Source organism: Pseudophryne corroboree, chromosome 1, assembly GCF_028390025.1.
Source record: "Pseudophryne corroboree isolate aPseCor3 chromosome 1, aPseCor3.hap2, whole genome shotgun sequence".
Lineage (NCBI taxonomy): Eukaryota > Metazoa > Chordata > Amphibia > Anura > Myobatrachidae > Pseudophryne > Pseudophryne corroboree.
In genome coordinates, this window is record NC_086444.1 from 182,749,362 (window position 1) to 182,773,511 (window position 24,150).

The window sequence follows — 24,150 nt, forward strand, 5'->3', positions numbered from 1 at the left end:
ACAGATTCACAGGTACACTCAGCAACATCTCCCAAAAATTATCGCAACATGCCTGCGGCAACCACTCCCTCATCAATGCCTACAAACAGTCCCTAACTGTCAATCAGTGCGTAAAGGTAAATTCAGCAAGTGGCATTGCTATTAGACTTTGGCGCATGCGCTTAATTGCAAAAAACATTGGCATAGTGTACGTCATGTATACTTTTATAGGCTTCATAATTGAATTTTTATGGAATAGAATGTTGTCTGGAATCTAAAATGGCCTGTTTGCTATTAGTCTATGATTGGGGACTTGTAGTTCGATCGATTCTGTGTTTGATTTTCAATTAGATTGTTAGTAAATCAGAGGATCTTATATTCGTCAATGAAAAAATACTGATGTTTTGCCGATATTTTATTTTGAGTAGTTCTTGGTTTTTTTATTTTACATTTGATTTTGCATTTAGTAAGTCTCCGAAATGCAAAATCGACAAAAATAAATAATTTGAGCATTAGTAAATATACCCCCTAGAGTTAATTGGAAGTTATTTCTCAATGCTTAGATCTCTGTGTTTCCCAGTTGGCAATTTTTAATACAAGATTTAAAAGTGTATTTATAATATACTATAATTTATTATCCTCTTACTAACAGGACGTCTTTGTCTTTTGCATATTTCCATATTCCCTTGAAATTGGTACTTTAGCTACGTAAGCATGCTTTATATAAAGCATTCTAGATTATTTTTATGATTAAACTTTATATATTGACAATATATTACATAATAGGTTTACAGGGAACGTTCTTAGTAACATAAGTTTCCTTGACTACTGTGTGTATAAGAGCCTTCAACATTCTCTAATAGAATGATCTGCCCTAACCACTGATTTCCACCTCAGTACTCCCCATAATGATCCCACCTGAATCATTATATTAGATGCGCATCGGTCCAGGCAGCGGGAAAGTTAGACAGAAAGGAATCTCATGAAAAGTAAGGATAATGCTTACCCCCTACTGCACCCTACAGCCTGATCCCTGGGCACACCACATCTTTTTGAAAACCGTTTCACTCTGACACTCGGGTCTGGGACTGAGGGTCGACAGCACAAAGGTCGACACACCTTAGGTCGACGCCAATTGGTCGACACACCTTAGGTCGACATGGACAAAAGGTCGACATGAGTTTTTTATGTTTTTTTGGTGTCATTTTCTTCGTAGAGTGACCGGGAACCCCAATTAGTGCACCGCGTCCCCTCGCATGGTGCCTTCGCTTCGCTCGGCACACTTTACCGTTCCAATCGTAGTCCACGTAGATCGTTAAGTATGAAAAGGTTCAAAAAAAGAAAAAAATCATGAAAAACTCATGTCGACCTTTTTCCATGTCGACCTTGTTCCTGTCGACCTTTTGTCCATGTCGACCTAATGTGTGTCGACCAATTGGCGTCGACCCAAGGTGTGTCGACCTTTGTGCTGTCGACCTGGAGACCGGATACCCTGACACTCTTGTCCCAGATCAAAGGTCTGGGTGTGCTGATTCCACATATTGCTCCTGGTTCACACAGGGGTCTGTTGCAAAGTGCCCGCATGATGCTTCCAGCAGCTTGCAGCTGTCTCTGTGTGTAGTGCTGCACAGTGCTTGCTGCTGCTGCCTACTGTCTCAGGATGTGATCCTCCATAGTGCTCTGCTTCCTGGTGTTTGAGCCTAAACCAAAGTTCCCTCCAAAACAGGCCATGAGCGCCGCCATCTTGGTTTCAGCTAACTCTCCATGGAGCAATCTAGGAGCATCTCCAATCAGTGAGCACTCTGTGCTATAAATGGGACTTCCTGCTTACACCAAATTGCTAATACAACCGTCGCTTCTCCTGAAGTAACAGCTCTGTGCTGAGCTCCCAGGTACTCTGTATCTATTCGGATCCAATCCACTCTGTTCTAGTTCCAGTCTGGTTATACCAAGTCTCTGGTAATCGGTGTCATCATTCCGGTTCCAGCCCAGATAGCATTCCGCTTCCAGTCCATTCACCATCCAATTCCATTCCAGTCAGCATTCCGCTTCCAGTCTGGACACTATCTGATTCCAGCCCAGTGAACATCCAGTTCCAGTTCTAAAGTGATCTTCAGTTCCTGTACAATAAAGTTATTGTTCTTATATCACTCCTGCCTTTGGGCTAGCCACTGCTAGAGCACCAACGAGTCTTCACTAAAACTATTACTCACAGTACCGATCTTTCTAACTAAGGGCCTAATTCAGACCTAATCGTAGATCTGTGAAAAAATGCACATCTATGATCAAAATCTCTGACATGCAGGGAGACGCCCAGGATCCTTCCACCCCCTGCAGATGTGCAAAAGCATCACACAGCGGCAATGCTTTTGCACCTGCCTAGTAGCTCCCTGCCTATGCAGCCTAGCTGTGAAGGCAGGCGGCAACCCGCCATGTGTTTGGTTGCAGCGGCTGTGTATGACATCACACAGCCTCCTCGGACGGCCCCGCAAACGTTCTGGACACGCCTGCGTTGTTCGGACCGCACCCCGAAAATGCTGCTGACACACCCCGTGACCGTCCCAGCCTGTCGATCAGGCAGAGGCGATCACACAAGTGAGATGCCTTTGCATTTCACTGTGTGCGTACGCTGCACACGCGCACACATCACAGGGCTTCAGCCTGCGTTTGCTGCAGTGACCAGGTGTGAATTAGGTCCAAAGGTCCAACTTCTATGAGAAGAATCTGAATTAAGCCCCCCTATTAATTCACACTCCCTCAGAGTCAGCTCCACCCACACATGCCTACCCAATCCAAACCCAACCCTCAGGCAAGACAACTGAGTGTAATATACATTGTTTTGTGACTTCACTACATTACCAGACCACTGCTTGTGTTGTGTATTAAGCTGGAAAATACACCTAAAAGTACATTCTGTGGTAAGAATTGTTTTCACTTCACCGTATATTACATTTACCCCATCGCCTCTATCAGGGACGTTTTGATAATCACTACCCAAAGTTTGTAATGCATCTTGCAATCTTTGTAGAGGTTAAGGTAATGCTTTTTAAACAGTATACAAATTGAACCAAGTTCGTCAGCAACATTTCCTCCTAAGCACACATGGGCCGGAATTATGCATTGTTACCTTATTATACCATTATGTATTCTCTATGGTAATTAGACTCTGCCGAATTTTTTCTTTAAGAAAAAGTAATCATAACAATTCAAATTTAAGTTTCATTTGAAAGTGTTTCTTTTATCAGAGTATTAGTTTCTTATTAATTTCCTAAGCAACTTCATACAACGTATTTGTTTTACGGGAAATAAAGTTACATATGATTTGATTATATTAACACAGTTTTTATTCAAGCTCACAAAGCTAACAAATCAGTTACACATTCAGTGGTCTAATTTTCCCCAGGTCTACAACAGAATAGAACATTTTACTGCTGAAGTGACGTCAGCGTACATTTCACTTAGCCAAGCCAGAGCAGCGACCAGGAGAGGCCAGATGAAACATGCTGTCCACAACCTGAACATTGAAGTCCATTTTATTTGGCTGCAGTATGTTTCCACCTTCCCACAGATGTTCATGGCGTTATACGTAATGTCTAAAGATGGCTTTTTATCAGTTAACAAACTTTTGATTTGACCATGGGGGTCATTCCGAGTTGTTCGCTCGGTAAAAATCTTCGCATCGCAGCGATTTTCCGCTTAATGCGCATGCGCAATGTCCGCACTGCGACTGCGCCAAGTAAATTTGCTATGCACTTAGGAATTTTACTCACGGCATTTTCATCGTTCTGGCGATCGTAATGTGATTGACAGGAAATGGGTGTTACTGGGCGGAAACAGGCCGTTTTATGGGCGTGTGGGAAAAAACGCTACCGTTTCCCGAAAAACGCAGGAGTGGCTGGAGAAACGGGGGAGTGTCTGGGCGAACGCTGGGTGTGTTTGTGACGTCAAACCAGGAACGACAAGCAGTGAAATGATCGCAGATGCCGAGTAAGTCTGAAGCAACTCAGAAACTGCTACGAGGTGTGTAATCGCAATATTGCGAATACATCGTTCGCAATTTTAAGATGCTAAGATTCACTCCCAGTAGGCGGCGGCTTAGCATGAGCAAATCTGCAAAAATTCACTTGCGAGCGAACAACTCGGAATGACCCCCCATATGTATTTAATGTTTTTGCACAGTGAACTACTTTCTTTCTGGTCTACATTCTTTTATATTGTATTACACATTTCTGAAACTAGAAGTCTTGATAATATACAGTATACTGGTTATTCCTTTTGCTACAAAATAAAGATGTAAGTGACAAATGATCAATGATTATCAATGATTTCCATACATGGCGGGTTTGCATTATTCCTTGTAAACAAAGTGTAGTCATTTAAGAGAAATAATTTAAAACATTGGAATATTTGAACTAGTGTTTAGCACATATTGTTATAGCGTGCTGATTTATTTGTTGTAGTGATATATTTTCTGTTTGTCTCTCAAGAAAAGGTAGTGATACAGTGTACCATTTGTCACCCGGCTACAGTACTATGGGGTAGATGTATTAAAGGTCTATATGGGGGGTGAAGAGGTATCAGCACCCCTGTCATTATTGGCGCTGCTATCTGTAAGATAGCATGCCGATGTGTAGGGCAATGTATGAACAGTCAGTTGCCCGTACACCACATCCAGGGATAGCACTGTACCTGGCTGTGGCAGCTGTCGGCTCCGGGCTGCATGTCACTTCCCCGCTGCGGCAAACGAAATGTGCTCTGCTCCCCCATTTTTTGTGCAGTGCTCCCTTTCCCATCCTGCATGGTGCAGTGCAGTGTGCCCCCCCCATATACCACATTGAGCAGTGCTGTGTCCCCCCCCCCATATACCACACTGTATAGTGCTGTGCTCCCACCCCCTCATCCCACATTGTGCTGTGCTGTACTCCCCCCATCATCCTATGCTGGGCTGTGCTCTGTCCCCCCAATATTCCACATTGTGTATTGCTGTGCACCCTCATCCCACATTGTCCGTGTGCTCCACTCATCCCACATTGTGCAGTGCTGTGGCCCCCCATACCACACTATGCTGTGCTATATCCCCACCCCCCACCATATTCCGCATTGTGCAGTGCTGTGCTCCCTCTCTTTCCCTCATTGTGCAGTGCTGTGCTGTACCCCCCCATATACCACATTGTGCAGTGCTGTGCTACCCCCACCCCAAACTGCTGTGCTCTGCTCCTCCATTCCACATTGTGCTGTGCTCTCCTCCCTCATTCTACATTGTGCTGTAACCTCCCTTCCCCAACTGCACCTGCCTACAACAACGCTGACAGACTCAACTTCTGCAGCTGCTGCTGATCACCTGATGGCTGTGCTGGGCGGGATTGGACAGGCTGAGCACTGGGGTGGTGGTGGAGCTGCCCGATAACTCCTTGGATCTCTCATCCAGTGATCCAAGTAGTCTGAAGTTGCAGACACATCAACTTACAGTACTTCAGACCCCTCACATCACTAGCTGAGAGACTAGAGGCGTGAGCAGGCAGCTCTGCCTCCATCTCAGATAGACTTCACCTGCTGATGCCAGCCGCGGCTGGTTCTGAGCGTGCAGCCACTGCCTCCTGGGCTGCCCTATGCCCAGGGTTAGTCCTGTTTAAATTGCTCTACTGTATTAGCCTCTGCCACCTCTGATCTGAGGCTATTCCACTTATCCATTACCCTTTCTGTGAAGTAATTTTTCATCAAATTTCCCCTGAACCTACCTACAGTTTCAGCACATGTCCTCTTATGCTTTTCTTCCTTTGAAGAATGTCTCCCTCCTGTACTTTGTTACAACAACCCTTGATATATTTGAAAGTTTCTATCATGTTCCCCCCTTTCCCTTCTCTGCTCCAAACTCTATGGGAGATGTATAAAGCAACTGAAGGAATGGAGAATTGGGCCAATGGAGAAGTTGCCCATGGCAACCAATAAGCTGCTACTTATATTTTTATAGAATGCATTTGATAAATGTTACCTCAATGCTGATTAGTTGCCATGGGTAACTTCTCCACTGGCTCACTTATCCACTCCTTTCACTGCTTCATACATCTTCCCTATACATGTTAAGATCTTTTTGTCTTTCCGGGTAAGTTTTATAATGTAGTCCAGCGGTCGCTGGTAGCTGACCGCTGTAATTGGAGTAGCTCGCAGGCAGAATCCAGCCGTCCAGCCGCCAATACTGACATTAATCTCATACATTGGTACTCGGGAATGGGAGGCGGCAGGGAGCTGTTGTACGCCGTTCACGACGTACGCGGGAGAGCTGGTGGTGCAGTTACCTCCTCCATGCCCCTGAGTAGCAGCTTGTAGTGTGCCCGCACCCCACGCCATCCTGACTGTGCAAACGGGTAGTGAGTTGCCAACAGTAATCTTTTTAAAGGCTTCTGTGTATGTGTGTAGTGGCAGTCAGCACAATGCAGGTGTATTATGATGGAGCATAATGTGGCTGGGCCACAACCTCATTATGCTCGAGCAGTATACACATGCATTGTTCTGATTATTGCAGCTATCTCCTCACCTAGTTAGAGACCAATAAACTGTACAATCCAAAATGCTCCATCAGTATACACCTGCATTGTGCTGATTTTTGCAGCCATCCCCACACCTATTTAGAGTCTGAATAGGTATGGCAAAGGCTGCAATAATCAGCACAATGCAGGTGTATACTGATGGAGCATATTGGATTGTACAGTTTGTTTAGCTCTAACTAGGTGAGGTGATAGCTGCAATAATCAGCACAATGCAGGTGTATACTGATGGAGCATAATGTAACTTTACAGTTTGTGTTGGCTCTAAATAGGTGCGGCTGTGCGCGGCCGTACGCGGGAGAGCTGATGGCGCCAATACCTCCATCTTTGCCCCTGAGCAGCTGCATGGAGTGTGACGGAGCCCACACCCAACGCTATACGGGCCCTCCAAACGGGGCGTGATAGCAGCATTTAGTCTGGGTTAATCTCAGCAGTGATATTACAAGGCTTCTGTTTGCATGAAACACCTGGCAATGAGCACAAGATCCCTGACAACGAGCAGGTAATTTAAAATTAATTCGAAGCCTTACTGTCGGGTATAATGTGTAATGGGCATTACGGTGTGTGGCATAATGTATCACAGGCATTGCAGTAGGTGGCATAATGTGTCAGGCATTACAGTGTGTGGAATAATGTATCACGAGCATTGCGGTGTGTGACATAATTTGTCATGGGCATTACGGGGTGTAGAATAATTTGTCAGGGGCATTACGGTATGTAGAATAATGTGTCAGGGGCACTGCGGTGTGTGGAATAATGTGTCGGGGCATTGCGGTGTGTGGAATAATATGTCAGGAGCACTGCGGTGTGTGGCATAATATGTAACGGGCATTACGGTGTGTGGCATATTGTGTAAGTGCCATTTCTGTGTGTGGTATAATGTATCACGGGCATTATGGTGTGTGGCATAATGTGTAAGAGACATTACTATAAGGAGGAAAAATAACAAATAATGTAAGGGGCATGAATTAGGTTTTTGTTTCCCTGTGGTGGCCAACGTCTGTGCAAGCAGGTTGCAAAACTGGGGTAAAAGGTAGTAATTTCCTGCAATACCATGGCTTTTGCAGTGAGGCCACACCCTCTTTTTGGAGCGCACGCGCTAATTCTTTACAATATATATAGCAATTGGAGGGGTGCCAGAAACTGTTTTACAATATAGCTAAGGGGTGCCAGAAACTTTACAATATAGCAATGGGAGGGGTGCCAGAAACTGTTTTTGGCAAGAGAGTGCAAAATTTATAGCTACACCACTGGCCACGAGTCCAGTCTTAACACAGATAGCGCCAGCAACCATTCAAGTACAGCATATTTTTTTCAAAAACTTTAGTAGCTCCTCAGGAGATTTAATTTTTCTTGAGTAACTCACACCCCAATTAAGGTTGGAGACCACTGATGTAGGCCATGCACCATTTTAGTTGCTCTTCTTTGTACAGTCTCTAATGTATTTATATCCTGGAGATATGGCCTCCAGAACTGAACACAGTATTCTAGATGAGGCCGTACCAATGACCTATACAGTGGCATTATTACTTCTTTCTTTCTGCTGCTGATTCCTCTCCCAATGCAGCCAAGCATCTGACTAGCCTTCCTCATTGCCTTGTTACATTGCTTACCTGCCTTTAAGTCATCTGAAATAGTGACTCCTAGAACCCTTTTCTTCTCAGTGTTTGGAATTATAGTGCCATTAATACTATATTTAGCATTTTGGTTTTTGAGACCCAAGTTCATGATTTTGCATTTTTTTGGCATAAAACTAATTGCCATGCTCTCTGCAATCAGATATCTGAATAACCCTCATGTTATTCAGGATGTCTGGAAAATCTACATTGCCAGGGCCAGTGAAACTGCATCCAAGGACCCAGCCACTGGCTTCAGTATGTCCAGAAAACAGGGTTGGTAAGCCCCCCTTCCCCAATAGCTGCAGACTGTCACTCAACTGTCGTATGCAGCCGCACAGCATCCAACATCTGCATTTGCGCACTGCGTGAATATCGAAACAACAGAAATCTCTGACTCGGCCCCATAGTCGGAAGTTTTAGAGGCAGGAGTATAGGGCCCTACACACTAGCCGATCCGCCGCCGAGCTGCCCGACGGCCGACGGGCGACCCAGTGACGGGGGGAGTGAAGTTTCTTCACTCCCCCCGTCACGCGGCTCCATTGAAGTGCAGGCAAATATGGACGAGATCGTCCATATTGGCCTGCATGCACAGCCGACGGGGGACCAGCGATGAACGAGCGCGGGGCCGCGCATCGTTCATCGCTGGAGCCTCCACACTGAAAGATATGAACGAGTTCTCGTTCATTTATAAACGAGATCGTTCATATCTTTCAAAAAATCGGCCAGTGTGTAGGGCCTATAAGATATATATGGTATAGTGAATGAGCTGGTGAAGGTTTTGAAGTTGAGGTGCCTTGAATTGAATCATATTAAATATTTATATCAGCATTACGACTAGGATTAACACCTCATCCCTTTAATTCTGGACACATATTAATTACACAGGTTCTGTGGCTGATTAAAACCAGGTGAAATGGAGTCTTGAAGTCAGCCAGCCACAGAACCTATGTAATTAATATGTGTCCAGAATTAAAGGGATGAGGTGGTAACCCTAATTACAACCCAGATCTCCTAATGATTTCAGTGGTCCAGTGCTGTAAACCTTTCTTCTACTGATTCCAGTAGGCAGCATTGTTGTCAGTGCCTCTCCTCTTCTAGAATGTTTCTTTTACATGAACTGGGATTTCATAGGGGAAGGGGCATTCTCACACACTCAAACCTAAGCTTTAGCAGCACATGACAACACTACTGTAATGGGGACTGCATGTGTACGCACTACATAAGATTAATGGCTAAACTACATTGCCCCAGACAGAGACGCAAGAACTGACGTCACAAGATGCTATGGGGTGTAATCATCAAGATGATACAGGGTTGTGCTATCTTAATCTGTGCTGATTCATCACTGCATTGCTTCATAGACTGGAGAGACTTTAGCCTATGATATCTGTGTTTTCACTTAGATTTAAAAAAAACCCCACTGTATTTCTTGGAGAATAAACGATTTTAAAGTCATTCTCTTCCAGCTCCCAAAAAATTACAAATAAACAGATGGACCTTAAATAATTTGTCCTGTTTTCTAATAGAAAAATCTGATGTGCAATTATATTTGCATAACACTCTGGGATATTTTACATTAGTGGCATCTGTTTTCAATGTGTACAGTGGTTGTTGGATTGTGATTGACATCTGCACTCGCCTAATAAAGCTTCTACTGCAGATGTAGCATCAGTCCCTTTCTCTGTAAGCTTGTACAGACACATGTTCCTTTTGTACCCGATGTCAGGGAATGCGCTGAGAGACAAGTCATACTTTCCACTAAGTCAGTATGTTGTTACTTGCAAACAATTGGCCAAATTTGTTTTTTCCGTCCACTGACCATTGCCATATTTTAATAAAAAGTCACAACTGCACATGGAGAGCCAGAGTACGATATTGTTGATATCATTTACCAATTGTATGCATCATTGGTTGCTAAGCATTATGTGTCCGCCATCCTGTGCCCAGGTGGTTCTGCGGAGTGAGTGTCACGTATCCTGTTCTTGAGAGTGAGTATAAGGAATAAATTATGTCACTCACTCCTTTGCTGGAGCTTGGCAGATCTCCATGAAGCTGTTCTATTTCTCTTCTTTATTCCTTTTTTTTTTTTTAACAAGAAAATGTTCCTGAGACTAAACATTTCATACTTTCTGCCTCATTTGTCAAATTCACATATGCCATTTACGCCTCTGACATATACCCATGATCACATACTGTATCAATCCACACGGCTAATTGTGACTCAGTTCTCAGACGCTCATCAATGGTTTTATTTAGGAGCTAGAAATGGTCTCAGGGTGGTTTGTTTTCACACTTTAATGAAATACGTATTTCTGTTTGTGTAAATGTGACATGTAGTTTATATCATGCATGTCATCAAATTAAAGAGATGGGCAATACCTCCTGTTTAAAATATTGCTCATTATTAGCCGGATTTAGGCGCAGTTTTTTCTAAAAGCTATAAAATGGATGCAGTGCACCTCAAACCTCATCTCTACCACTAGCAATTAATAACACTGCAGTGTGTACGATTGCATGGGCATCCCGCACCGGGTTCAGTATGTTTTCCCAGCGGATGGGATGCCGGCGGTTGCAATACCAATGCCGGCATCCCGATGTTTGAAATCCTGACAGGGTCGAGGTATGTCCCCCCCTCTCCCCTACCCCCTAACCCTCCCTTCCCGCAGCCTAGCCCTAATTCCCCTCCAGTGGTGCCTAAACATCACCCTACCTTCTCCACAGCCTAACCCCAAACCTCCCCCTTAATGCCTAAACCTAACCTCCCCCTGGTAATCCCTAACCCCCCCGGGTGGCACCTAATCCTAACCTCCCCCACCTGGACCTAACCCACCCACTATACCCTACGGTAGGGATGCCATATGTTGGGATTCTGCATCAGTCTCCTGAACCTGTTGGGATTCCGGCGTCAACATTCTGATGGGTGTCGGGATTCCGGCATCTGTATCCTGACTGCCAGCATCTTAACTGCATCCCACACCAACAGTTTATGGAAGACCTTACTATAGCAATCTAGCCTCGTCTGGGGCTCTCTAATGGTAGCATCTAGATCAGCCACTAAGGGGACCCCCGCACCACATTGGTGTAATGCAGGTAAGTTTACATATTCTAACATTTACATTTTCAAAATTTGTATTTATTTCAACTTCTATTTATATAGTGCTGTTCTACAATTGTTTTGTTTTTTGGGGCTGACTTGAAGCCAGCCAGCCTTCACAGAGCCAGGGACAAGTTATCCTCAATTGAAATTATGGGAAAACTCCTCAAATTGGATGAAATGCATATACGTCTCGAACACAGAATTGTTATGTTGTGGCTTTGCTTTGCTCACGGTTTGCTCTCACTTGGCAGGTACTTAGGAATGATGCTATTTAATACTGTGACATGAACGCTATGCAGTGACAAGCAATCGCTACTATGACCACAAAATAAGCTGTTTAATGCAAAAACACTTATTAGTGTGACACTGATGGAGGAGGGACAGTTCACAGCTCTTCAGTACATTCTCCTTGGCATGTTGAACGTAATAGTAATATATGCAGGGGAGCTGTTTGGGTGTGACAATGAATGCTAAGCAAATGCAGTCTTACTAAAGGGTCTAATTACAGCTATACTTTTGGGTACATACAGCTGTAGTTACCAAAGGATACATACTGTACATATTGTGTTATTCAACATAAGATATTTCCTAGCTACATTGTTCTATATAGTTTGTGGATGCATTTTAAGTAGTAGCAGTATTTGGATAGATAAGTAATGGAAAATATCATGCGCAGAACAACAGTAACTGCAGAGCTGTAGCATTAATAATTGCTGGCACCTGGGGCGTAAATACAGGATGCAATTTAAGGCGGTTGGCTCCGGGCGCCAGCCCTGAAGTGGGCATCTTGACTTCCTCCACTGCTCCATTGCAGAATCCCGGCAGTCAGAATACCGATACTGCTTGGAATACCGATGCCAGCATCCGGACATGGATCTAAATGCAGGCACCGGGAAACCAAGCGCCAGAATCTCGGGTGAAGAACTGCTGGGACTCCACACTGCTAAGATGCAGGGGGGATGGGGAGGTTAGGTTTAGGCAGTAAGGGGGTGGGGTGGGGGGGTTGGATTTAGGGAGTGGGGGTGGAGGGTTAGGATTAGGCTGCAAAATAATGTCAAAATAATATATCGCAAGGCAGATTGGTGCGGGAAAGGACTGAAGTGACCCAAGAGTGGGCACTCTATAGGGTGCGATCATAAATGAACATTAACTTCAACCAGAAAGTTGATTGCAGTTCTGAAATGGAATAGCTCCAAGCACTTTACTTGGAGGAACACATTGCATGGATCAACCCACGGCTAACTGAATCTGCACCTTGGTAGTTCAAATGAATAAAAGTTGATAATTAAGTGTATTTATATGAAATAGTGATAGGTATTTTTGAATAGAATTATTCACTTTTAGGGTAATGTATTTTTTAAGGCTTTCTTTCTCTGTATAATCCATTATATATCTGATATTCATACTGTAATTTATGCCTCTTTTCCACTAGCTCAAAAAACACAGGTAAATGCACGGGGGCGCGCATTTACCCGTGTTTTTTGCTAGTGGAAACGGCTCCCTCAGGAAAAACCCAGATCAAGTGACCCGGGAATCCTACCCGGGTAGCTACCTGGGTAGACACGGGAATGATCCAGGTAAGGTGTAGTGTAAACGGAAGCTGTGTCGATGCGACACGACTCCCATTCACACCGTATGGAAGGGCGGTGCTGGGAGATCATGTGATCTCCCAGCGCCGTCCCTGCCGCGTCACCAGCAGCATCAGCAACCTGGCAATATGCCGGGATGGTGACTGCTGATGGGAAAGGGGCCGTGGTGGGTCACAGCCGGGTAGCACCCGTGTCAGGCTCCCGGCTACGACCCGCATCGTAGATGGAAAAGGGCAGTGGCGGAACTACCGCCAGTGCAGGCTGTGACTTGCACTGGGGCCCGCCACTGTGAAGGGGCCCAAAGCAGCGCGGCAAGTAATGAGTAAAACTGACTCATTACATGCCGCTGTGTGCTGCGGGCCATCGCCGCCCGCCGAGGAGTGGAGCGCAGCGGCTACGGGGGGAAGGAGGAGGAGGGAGCTGCAGCAGCGCTGTGTAATTGGTGGAGGCGCTGCTGCAGCTTTCCCTCTCCTTCACCATAGGCTGTCCTCCGCCGCTGTGAATGCTGGGAAGCGCATCCCAGCATTCACAGCGGCGGAGGACAGCCTATGGTGAAGGAGAGGAACAGCTGCAGCAGCGCCTCCACCAATTACATAGTGCTGCTGTGGCTCCCTCCTCCACCTCCCTCCTCCTCCCCTGCCTGGGATCTCTGCCAGAAGCTGCTGCACCGAGGAGCCTGAGCCAGCGGAGACAGTAAGTATAATCTATTCTCTTTCTTTCTTTCTTTCTTTCTTTCTTTCTTTCTTTCTTTCTTTCTTTCTTTCTTTCTTTCTTTCTTTCTTTCTATATATTCTATCTGTCTGCCTTAATGTGTAAAAAGGGGACGCTGTCTACCGTAATGTGTAAAAAGTGGACACTGTCTGCCGTAATGTGTAAAAAGGGGGACGCTGTCTGCCGTAATGGAGAGGGGGGCTACGATGCCCTTTCTTGCACACAGCGCTGAAAAGTCTAGTTACGGCACTGTTGCTAGGTATCCATTTCTCTGGTCCTGAGCAGGTCCCCCTCACCAGATCCTCTCCAGGGGTGAGGGGGTGGACTTGGATGGGATGAGGGGGGCGGGGGGGGGGGGCAAAGCATTTTGTCGCACCTGGGCCCACCGCTCGCTAGTTCCACAACTGGAAAAGGGGCATTAGTAGCAAATTGCATACAGTGGAGGACATGTACAATTATTGCATTACAGCAGTGTTTTCTGCATGCCTAATATTTTTGTTATGCATAAAATTTGCATGCATTCTATTAGAAAATGGGTTACTTTGCTGTATATGTCTGACCACTTATTATTATTGTGTAGGGATATTAATCTCATTGTTTGTAACATTTTTAGATATTTTGTGTTTACATACAATGTAGCAGTAACTTGATTGCACTAATGCTATAGTCTAGGATATTATAGAGCTGAGAACGTTCCAGCGGATAGGGTTTACCCTGAAACATGATTGTGTGGTAAGCCTGATCAGCATCGCCTGGATAGCATTAATATACTGTACTAATAGCTTTATTAATTCCTGCCATTTGTAAATGCAAATTATTTGAATATAGTTATTAACAAAGCATTTAGATGGGCGTAATTTTTTCTCTGATGCTCTCCAATTATTCCGCTGGATTGTACTGTAACTCTTGTTTTAGAAACCAATGATTAGATATTATTATAAGTCACAAATAATGTGGCTGGTACTGTAATCACAGCCTATCTGCATATATAATAAGCAGCAGCAGCAGCAGCACTCCAGTAATGAGGTGTAAGTGGTCATTCACATAGTTATTAATGAGCAGGGTCTTAAAAGGCGCTGTTGGCAGATTGACCTCCTTTTACCAGCTGTAGTTTCCTTAGGGCTATCTGACCTTTGCATGCTCCAGTTGTCAAAACTATACTGCAACCACTGAAGTCAAATTTGTCAAACATTGTACTTTAGACAGCAAAATTCCATTCCAAGTTTTCTTCACCTTCATTCCTGCAGTGTAATGCAGAGTTTTATAAAGTGTCACGTACTTGCATTTGGCATGTCTCACATTATATTTTTTATTATATCTTAGAATCAAAACGGGTTTATTCAGGGATTTTTACCCCACACCAACTACTCTGTATATAAATACAACACCCCCTCCCCCATAAAAAAATAATAATAATAATAATACTTAATGTATTATTAACCCTCCTACTTAATGGGTTCACCGCAGATTGCTGTAAACAAAGACTGTTCACCAGTGAATGGATGTGAAGAAGTTGTTCTGAAGTTTACTTAATTACCTGCTCTGTGCTTTACCTTCATACTTCTATCTTGGTAAGGTAAATGGTTTATTTTGGTTTAAACTGAACAAGGAGGCAATGGTGAGTTGTTGTCCGTTTATTGCGTTATTAGAATATATGTTCTTGTACGATTTGGATCATTATCCTGCTGAAATGTAAATATTTCCCTAAGTACTAAGGGGGTAATTCAGATCTGATCGTAGATGTGCTAAATTTAGCACATCTATGATCATTTTCTCAGACATGCGGGGAGACGCCCAGCACAGGGCTAGTCCTCCTTGTGTGTCAGGCCCTACCCCCGCTTCCCCCTGCACAGGTGAAAAGCACTGCACGGTGGCGATGCTTTTGCAACTGATGAGTAGCTCCCCGCCAGAGCAGCCCCTGCGTGCTGGTAGGCCGCTACTCGCCACGTCCCAGTTCGCAGCAGCTGCATGTGGTGTCACGCAGCTGCCGTGGCCCACCCCTGCAACGGAACGGATATTCCTCCATTGTCCGGACCACGCCCCGCCAACGGCGTGCATGCCTTCTCCCGCCCCTGCCTGTTAAACAGGCAGAGGTGATCGCAGCCCAGAGATGCTTTTAGCAACTCACTGGGCTCCCGGGTGCAGCGATCCAGTCTGAATTAGCCCCTAGGTTTCATGCAGACTGCAAAATCTATTCCTCCAAGATTTGCATATAGCTTGCTCTGTCCATATTGCCCTTTATTTTAGTTATCTCTGAAACCCTGTAGCTGTCATCAGCACAGACAAACTAAAGGAGGGCATACCCAAAACTAATAAAGGTATAACTAACAACTGCCGTACCAAATAGCATAAAAACGCACTCACATTCCAAATCACACCAAACCTAACTGCAGAGGTAGAGGAAGAATTCAGGAACAAAGAGGCCTGATGATAAGTCTTCAGTAAACGATATCCTAATACCCATCCCCATAAGCCTTCTCCAATAGAAATAAGCGTTCACGCTGTCAGTCACTCAAAATCTACGTCAACTTTATCAATGAATTCACATAGAATGGTCAATTCACTTCAGACATTGGGTTTAAACACCTTCAGGCTTAGTTTCAGCCTTCTGTTATGTATTAGTATTATCTTCTCATTGCTTTCTGAGTTTAGACCTATAAAGACAGCTAACGTTACCCAATGTACATTGCCAAGAAACTTAAGTAGCTATAACTCCAGAATCTATTGTCACATTGCTCACACACTTATGTTGTAATGTACAGTAAAATACCTGTCATTCAGATAGCATGTGTCACCTCCTGGTACCTACTGTACCACCATGGACAGCAATTCATTTATTGGACGCCAGTAAGAAATACTTCATCGTCTGGGCAGTACGGCTGGTGTAATGGGTAGCATTACTGCCTCACAGCACTGAGGTTGTGGGTACTATTCCCTCTGTGTGGAGTTTGTATATTCTCCCCGTACTTGCATGGGTTTCCTCTGGGTACTCTGATTGCCTCCCACAATCCAAAAATATATACTGGTAGGTCAGTTGGATTCCAACAAAATAAACCCTAATGTGTGTGCGTGTACATATGGTAGGTAATATAGATTGTAAGCTCCACTGGGGCAGGGACTGATGTGAATGGCCAAATATTCTCTGTAAAGCGCTGCGGAATATGTGTGCGCTATATAAAGAACTGGTAATAAATAATGAAAATAAAATCTGGACTTTCCAGGAATTACAATAGAAAAATTGTTAATTATAGTAACATCATCACTTTATGTAAATGTGAACTGTCTTTAATTATATCTGTATATGAACATGCTGTCTCCTGACTTTACAGATGTGAGTGTTTCATCTCCTAAACCTCAGCAGGAGGACTGACAATAATATTGTTACCGCATGAATATCACCACCACACATCTGTTTAGGTGATATATTGTCATTAAAGATGTCCAGCAAACTTAAATTAAGGGCTTTCATTTATATTTTCAATAAGAAGGTCTTGAGAATCAATTGTGATATATACTAAAGGCAAAATATTGAAACTTTACAGCCACTATTTCCTACATAGTTACATATTCTGTGACATGTCCCTGGAATCCAGTACAGGCCTGCGTATGTTTATTCACATTATTGGCCCGAGTATGATTTGTAAGGTATTGCTCAGCCGCATGGAAGCAACTGTATAATACCGTACAAATAAAATGTAAATGCAGCAGGAGGCGTCTGTAGGAGATACTGTAGGATATAGACACCTCCTGCGAAATCAGAGTGCAGCATCGGATTACCATGCCGTGACTTGTGATGGTAGCAGACCTCGGCCAGTCTGCATTAGCCTAGGCTTCCTCAAACTGGCTATTGGATCCAGACTGACCAGCCCAGGAAGCCTACGTCCAAGTATGTAGAGTCTGAGCACGGCACACCTACAAAACAGAGGCGACCCGGCCTTTTTTTTGTAAAATGGACTTGGCCACCACCCCCACTCCTCCCTCCAAACGCCACGACATATTATTCATGCGGCATGTAAGTGGGGCTGTCCCCATGGGCAAGACCCATACCGCACATGCACATAATCCAAACCCTCGGATTTGTATGTAGACCATCAGGGGGTTCACTACGTCTGGCCGGCGGTCGGGCTCCCGGGGACCAGCATACCGGCGCTGGGAGCCCGACCGCCGGCTTACCGACAGTGTGGCGAGCGCAAATGAGCCCCTTGCGGGCTCGCTGCGCTCGCCACGCTACGGGCACGGTGGCGCGCTACACGCGCCACACTATTTTATTCTCCCTCTATGGGGATCGTGGACTCCCACGAGGGAAAATAAGTGTCGGTATGCCGGCTTTCGGGCTCCCGGCGCCTGTATGCTGAGCGCCGGGAGCCCGACCGCCGGCATACAGAAGACCACCCCCATCGGGTATGCGTAAAAATCCAAATCAGGCCCTATATGTATTATAGTATTTACAATAGCTGTCTTCCGCCATAGAACAGCCATATACAAGATGTTTCTTATGTTAAATACAGCGAAAAATCATTGTATATTAATTTATGCAACTGGTAGGAGCTGAATTGCTGATAAATAATAAGAACATAATTAGCTACTTTGATCATTGATATCAAATCATGCTTTATAAACTGGTCATTTCTGTGTTGCATTCCAATGGGCATATTTATCAAGCCCCCCATTTTAGCACTGATAAGTACAATTTCATATCTCTCGGCAATAACGAAATGATTTCTCCGTGCAATGTATTCAGAAAGTCTTCGAGGCACATGTGCTCTGATAGGAGCATACCCCGGTAAGTCATTGCTTACCTTACTTTACATCTGGGTTCAGACCCAGCAGAGCCGTTGCACATGCTGCATATAGAGGGACTGCAGCAGATATCCCAGATACTCTCTAAGTAAATCAAGGAGATATTACATGAATGTGGAAATACTAGTCTGAAAATGTCAGTTTTCTGAAGATTTTCTGCAAAATGTGTGTTATAAATATTCCCTTAGGTATTTTTATTTGTTCTCACCTTTTTCCATTAGTGCAATTTATATTTTCATTTTTTTTTTATAAATTATAAATACACTTGAGCTATTGGGACAGCTGTTCTCCTCCTGTAAGTAGTGAGAGGATCCTGTGGCAGTGCAGGGTGTCCCAGCTGTTCTCAGCTGGACAGTGAGACTGCGTTTCCCCAGAATGGAATCTTCTTAGTATACTGGTGGTATATGCCAGAAATGTTTCTTGCTGCACAAAATTCACAAACTGGTAAATTGCGCCCATGACTGTGCAAGACATGACATTATTTTACCTTAGCGTTTTGGGTGTCTGCCAGGGTGGTTTTAAAACATAATGGGGCCCTTTTGCAAATGTTTGGTCCCCTCCCCACTGAAAATATGGCACATGTGCAGAAGATATGGCACATACGCAGATGGGAATACATACGTATTCCCGGCGGACGGGATGCCTGGCTGTCAGTATCCCAACAGCAGCATCCCGGACGCCAGAATGTCGGCAGTGGGACAAGTTCAAAGAGTCCCCTCATGGTCTTATGGGCTTGCTGCGCTCAGGACAGGTCCTATTCCCTCTCTATGGCTGTGCACCGAGATTCCAAATTAACTGCATCCCCGCAGAAGGTAGCAAATACTCTGAGGCTCCGGCACTATGGGCCTAATTCTGAGTTGATCGCAGCAGCAAATTTGTTAGCAGTTGGGCAAAACCATGTGCACTGCAGGGGGGACAGATATAACATGTGCAGAGAGAGTTAGATTTGGGTGGGGTGCGTTCAAACTGAAATCTAAATTGCAGTGTAAAAATAAAGCAGCCAGTATTTACCCTGCACAGAAATAAAATAACCCACCCAAATCTAACTCTCTCTGCACGTTATATATGCCACACCTGCAGTGCACCTGGTTTTGCCCAATTGCTAAACAAACTTGCTGCTGCGATCAACTCAGAATTACCCCCATAGTGCCGGAGCCTCAACCGGTATGTGCCATATTTCTGGTGACTTTTCAGTTGGAATGGTGACTCGGATGCTTCTGAATGAGCCATTGCAGTGGGTGCAGGGTGTACTTGATGACTACTGGACTACCCCCTGTGGGAGGGGGCAGGCAGGCCAGGGAGGGTCGTATGTAGCTCGGCATAAGTGAGCAGTGCAAGGAGGCGGGGCTTTGTGACATTGTGTAGCCCCCATATTATACAATGCGTGATTACCAGCATTGTAAAGTGGAGAACAAGTAACAATTAGTGCAGCAAATCGCAATGCTCAATACAGCTGGGATGTTAAGTAAGCAAAGGAGTAACTGGCATATTACTAGGGGAGTGCAGCTGTTGGAAGAGATGAACAGCAATGATCAAGAGGTGAAGGCTGTAGTAGAAGGGTGAGAGAAGAGGGCTGTGAGAACAGGAGGGAAGGGGGCCCTGCTCCAAGGAGCTTACAATCTAGGGTAAGAGGGGAGACAGGTGACATGAGGCGCGAGGAGGGTGCCAGAGGGCAGGAAGTAAGCAGGGTAGAGATGACCAAGGCATGAGGCAGAGAGTCAGGAGAGATGGATACACAATGATGCAGTTAAGCTCTAATAGCGTCAGTGTTCGACTGTACCGCCTACTATCCTTGGAAAATGGGTGTGTGCCGGGAGGCCAAAGGCTGGCTCCTGGAGACTTTACTACTTTTCTGAGCATCCAGGAGAGCAACCTGAGTTTCATTCTGGGAGATAGATAAGTATGGTGCAGTGTGCATCACACACCCTGCAGCCAGTATAGCTGCGCCACTGGCGTCTCCGTCATTTCTTGTGCGTTCTGCCCACTGATTATCACAGACAGCTAGTACTCAAGGACAGCCTAGCTGCATCACCCTGCCTGTGACAGTAGTGTGTGATGGAATATCTGTATCTTCTGACTTCTCACATGACAACTCTCACCAGTAGCTGTTGACCAGATTATGGGAAGATCCTGCAACCATCTGCAAATTAAATAAAAATGGATGTAGGTCTAATCCTTGTAGCCTTTAATGATACAAACCCTAAATAACATATTTCTTTTTTTTATTTGGTGTAATTATGCTTCACAGTGGATAGGATGAGTAGTAAGAAAAGGCCTGTATTTTTATTTAGGGATATATGTCTAAACATCTACTTACAGCAGCCAGATTTTCTGCATGTTTTGGTAAGCTGCTTGTCTCCAAGAGATAGATTTCAGTTCCCTTCCAGAAGCCAGTTCCAAATTGGCCAAGGAGAAGATTAAAAGCAGATTAGAGGTATACAAGTGCCAAAACCTATTTGAGCTTTTAAGTGCTCTGTGATTTATCATTTTCATTGAATCTATTAGTATCTGCCCAGAGTGCCGCTAGCTAACACAGGCTGCCTCGTCCAGGTTTGACTTCTTACTATTTATACTATTTCATGCTAAATTTCATTCCTCAATATCCTGTAGTTTATTAAATATTGATACAGTACATTGTTTAAAGGTTTATTTTTAATATATGGCACATCTTTTGACAATGTTTTTCAGACAAATTCCTAACCAGTGGTCTGACACTCCAAGAGCTGGTGCAAACGCTTTAAGACTTTATGCTAATGCTAGTAAAAGCCTTTCCCCTGATGTTCATGTGTGCAACCGAGTGCGCAAGAACTGAGAGCCCACTGTGTGCGTATTCAGATACAGCAATCCCGCTTGGTGCATCTTTAGATAGGATGCGCATCAAAACTACTGTAGCAGCTGCTGTACAGATTCTCCCTCAGAGTGTTGCCTCCAGTGTAAGCGAATAAGCGTCTGAGGGCACAACCAGTTATGTGACCTGTCTATGACACGCCCATCTCTGGGCGTCTGAATAGCCACCTTCCAGTCCCTGCCCAGTAATGTGCAGTCCATTTCCAATACTGAGACTGTGCATCTCAAATGCTATTGTGGCTGTGTGTAGGCACTGTGGGATGCATGCACTGTGTGACTAGCTGCTTAGACATATGCGCAATTGAAAAACATCAGACATTTGTGCAATATCAGAAGTCTGGCCCTAAACTGTGATTTGTGTAAAGGTGCATACACCCTGGGGGGTTTTGTATGCAGAGCGATGATGTGAACATCGCTGGGCGGAAAATCTCTCAGTGCATACACACTGAACGATTTTCACCCTGGCCCAGCAATGTTAACGGTGCTGAACCACTTTCCACACTAGGAGACTGAGGAAAGTGGTTCACTCAGATTGTAAAACAAGCCGATGGACGGCGGCGGCCAGCGATGATGCGGGAGCGTGCTTCACCGCTCATCGCCCGCCCATACACGCTAGGAGATTTTGAGCTCAAAGTAGCTCAAAATGCCAAAAGTGAGTTACTTTGAGCTCAAACTCCCCCCAGTGTATGTGCCTTAAGTTGGCATTTTGGTCCTAAAGTACAGTAAAACCAATGATACTATATATAAGTCAAGCGATTTGTTATAAACCTTTATTTACAGATACCGGTGTACGTTTTGTGCTTTGCAATTTGTTATGAAGTACTTTGTTCTCAGTAAAGTTGCTATTCCACATAGAACGTTTAGTCTAAACCATTTCCGATAGTAGGGTTTTCCATCGAATGGTTAACCATTGGTGGTGCCATCAGTGCATAAATTCATTGCATGAAGCCACTGACAGAGATCCGCTGATGTTTCCACCATCGATGGCAATCCCTGCTGTTGGGGCGCAGTGGGCCAATCAGCTAAAAGGGGGCGGGGCCATCCCTAGTGGAGAGCATCGGAAGCTCGCAATCTTCGGTGCCAGTGTCACCACAGTGATGAACTCCAGGAAAATACACGACTGCAAGTACAGTTTCAGGTTCCAGATCTCTTGGATCTCTTTTTTTCTATACATATTATATTAGATAAAATGCAACCATAGAAACATTGCACGTAGTTTAACTTATTTACAGTAAATGCTCCAACAGATAACTTTTATATGCTGTAAGTATCTTTCACAATGTTTGTTCTATTAGTTGATGATACAAAATGTATTAAGTATAAAATGTAACCAATTTCTTATTCATTATTCTTGCAGACGTAAAGCAGCCCCTTCAAAGACAACTGGCAAGAATCTTTCATCAGAACAAACGCCTCTACCAACATCAAAAAACACTCCAGATCCTGATGACCTTTTCAGTGACATTTAACTAAGCCCCTAATCCACGTCTGCTTAAACAAACAGATCGGGGGAAAGAAATTATTTTGTGATAAATGTGTAACGTTTCTACAAATGGACCACTTGTCCCAGAGACAGGCTGCGGGTTGTAGGGTTAGGGTGATCTTGTTAATTCATTTGCAGTTTTTTAAAGGGTTAGATATTTTTCTAACATTAGGGTAAATGTGTTGGGGGGGTTTTCAGTGTGGATTCTAGCTTTTATAGAGAAATTTAAAATAAATGTATAATGCTTGTTGACTCTTTCCCTGCCCTCAAATGTTGTAGTTATTTGAAGAAAAAACATGAAAAATGTGTAAAGACATATTGCACAGGTAGATTATATGTATAAAGACATATTGCACAGGTAGGGTATATGTGTAAAGACACATTGCACAGGTAGGGTATATGTGTAAAGACATTTCTCTGACGTCCTAGTGGATGCTGGGGACTCCGTAAGGACCATGGGGAATAGACGGGGTCCGCAGGAGACTGGGCACTCTAAAAGAAAGATTAGGTACTATCTGGTGTGCACTGGCTCCTCCCTCAATGCCCCTCCTCCAGACCTCAGTTAGAATCTGTGCCCGGCCAGAGCTGGATGCACCTAGTGGGCTCTCCTGAGCCTGCTAGTAAAGAAAGTAATGTTAGGTTTTTTATTTTCAGTGAGATCTGCTGGCAACAGACTCACTGCTACGTGGGACCGAGGGGAGAGAAGCAAACGTACCTCTTCACAGCTAGGTTGCGCTTCTTAGGCTACTGGACACCATTAGCTCCAGAGGGTTCGAACACAGGCAAAGGTCCTCGGTCGTCCGTTCCCGGAGCCGCGCCGCCGTCCCCCTCGCAGAGCCAGAAGATCAGAAGTTGGTGATGAAATCGGCGGCTGAAGACTCCTGTCTTCATTAAGGTAGCGCACAGCACCGCAGCTGTGCGCCATTGCTCCCACTGCACACCACACACTCCGGTCACTGTAGGGTGCAGGGCGCTGGGGGGGGGGGCGCCCTGGGCAGCAATAAGAATACCTTTGGCATAAAAAAGACACATAATACAGTCTGTGACTGTATATGTGTAAAACCCCCGCCATTTTTTAGTCAGAAACAGCGGGACAGAAGCCCGCCGCTGAGGGGGCGGGGCCTTCTTCCTCAGCACACCAGCGCCATTTCTCTTCACAGCTCCACTGGAAGGACGCTCCCCAGGCTCTCCCCTGCAGTCTCCTGGCACTAAGAGGGTAAAAAGAGAGGGGGGGGCACATACATTTAGGCACAAGGTGTATTGTTACAGCAGCTATTGGGAAAAATTCACTTCTGGTAGTGTGTATCCCTGTGTATATAGCGCTGTGGTGTGTGCTGGCATACTCTTTCTCTGTCTCCCCATAGACCTTGTGGGGTCCTGTCCTCAGAGCATTCCCTGTGTGTGTGCTGTGTGGCGGTACGGCTGTGTCGACATGTTTGATGAGGAGGGTTACGTGGAGGCGGAGCAAGTGCAGATAAAT

At 44.9% G+C, this 24,150-nt stretch overlaps 1 protein-coding gene across 2 annotated transcripts in view; it reads left to right on the forward strand.

The window, feature by feature from the left end:
- XRCC4 (X-ray repair cross complementing 4) overlaps positions 1 to 22,927 on the forward strand; it is a 717,473-nt gene extending 694,546 nt beyond the window's left edge. The window contains exon 8 of one of the 2 annotated variants that reach the window (XM_063963945.1): positions 22,545 to 22,927. In XM_063963945.1, the coding sequence (XP_063820015.1) occupies positions 22,545 to 22,656 (112 nt within the window). In that variant the 3' untranslated portion in view covers positions 22,657 to 22,927. The remainder of the gene's footprint in view (positions 1 to 22,544) is intronic. The other variant, XM_063963947.1, reaches the window with a different exon arrangement.
- Positions 22,928 to 24,150: the final 1,223 nt, after the last annotated feature.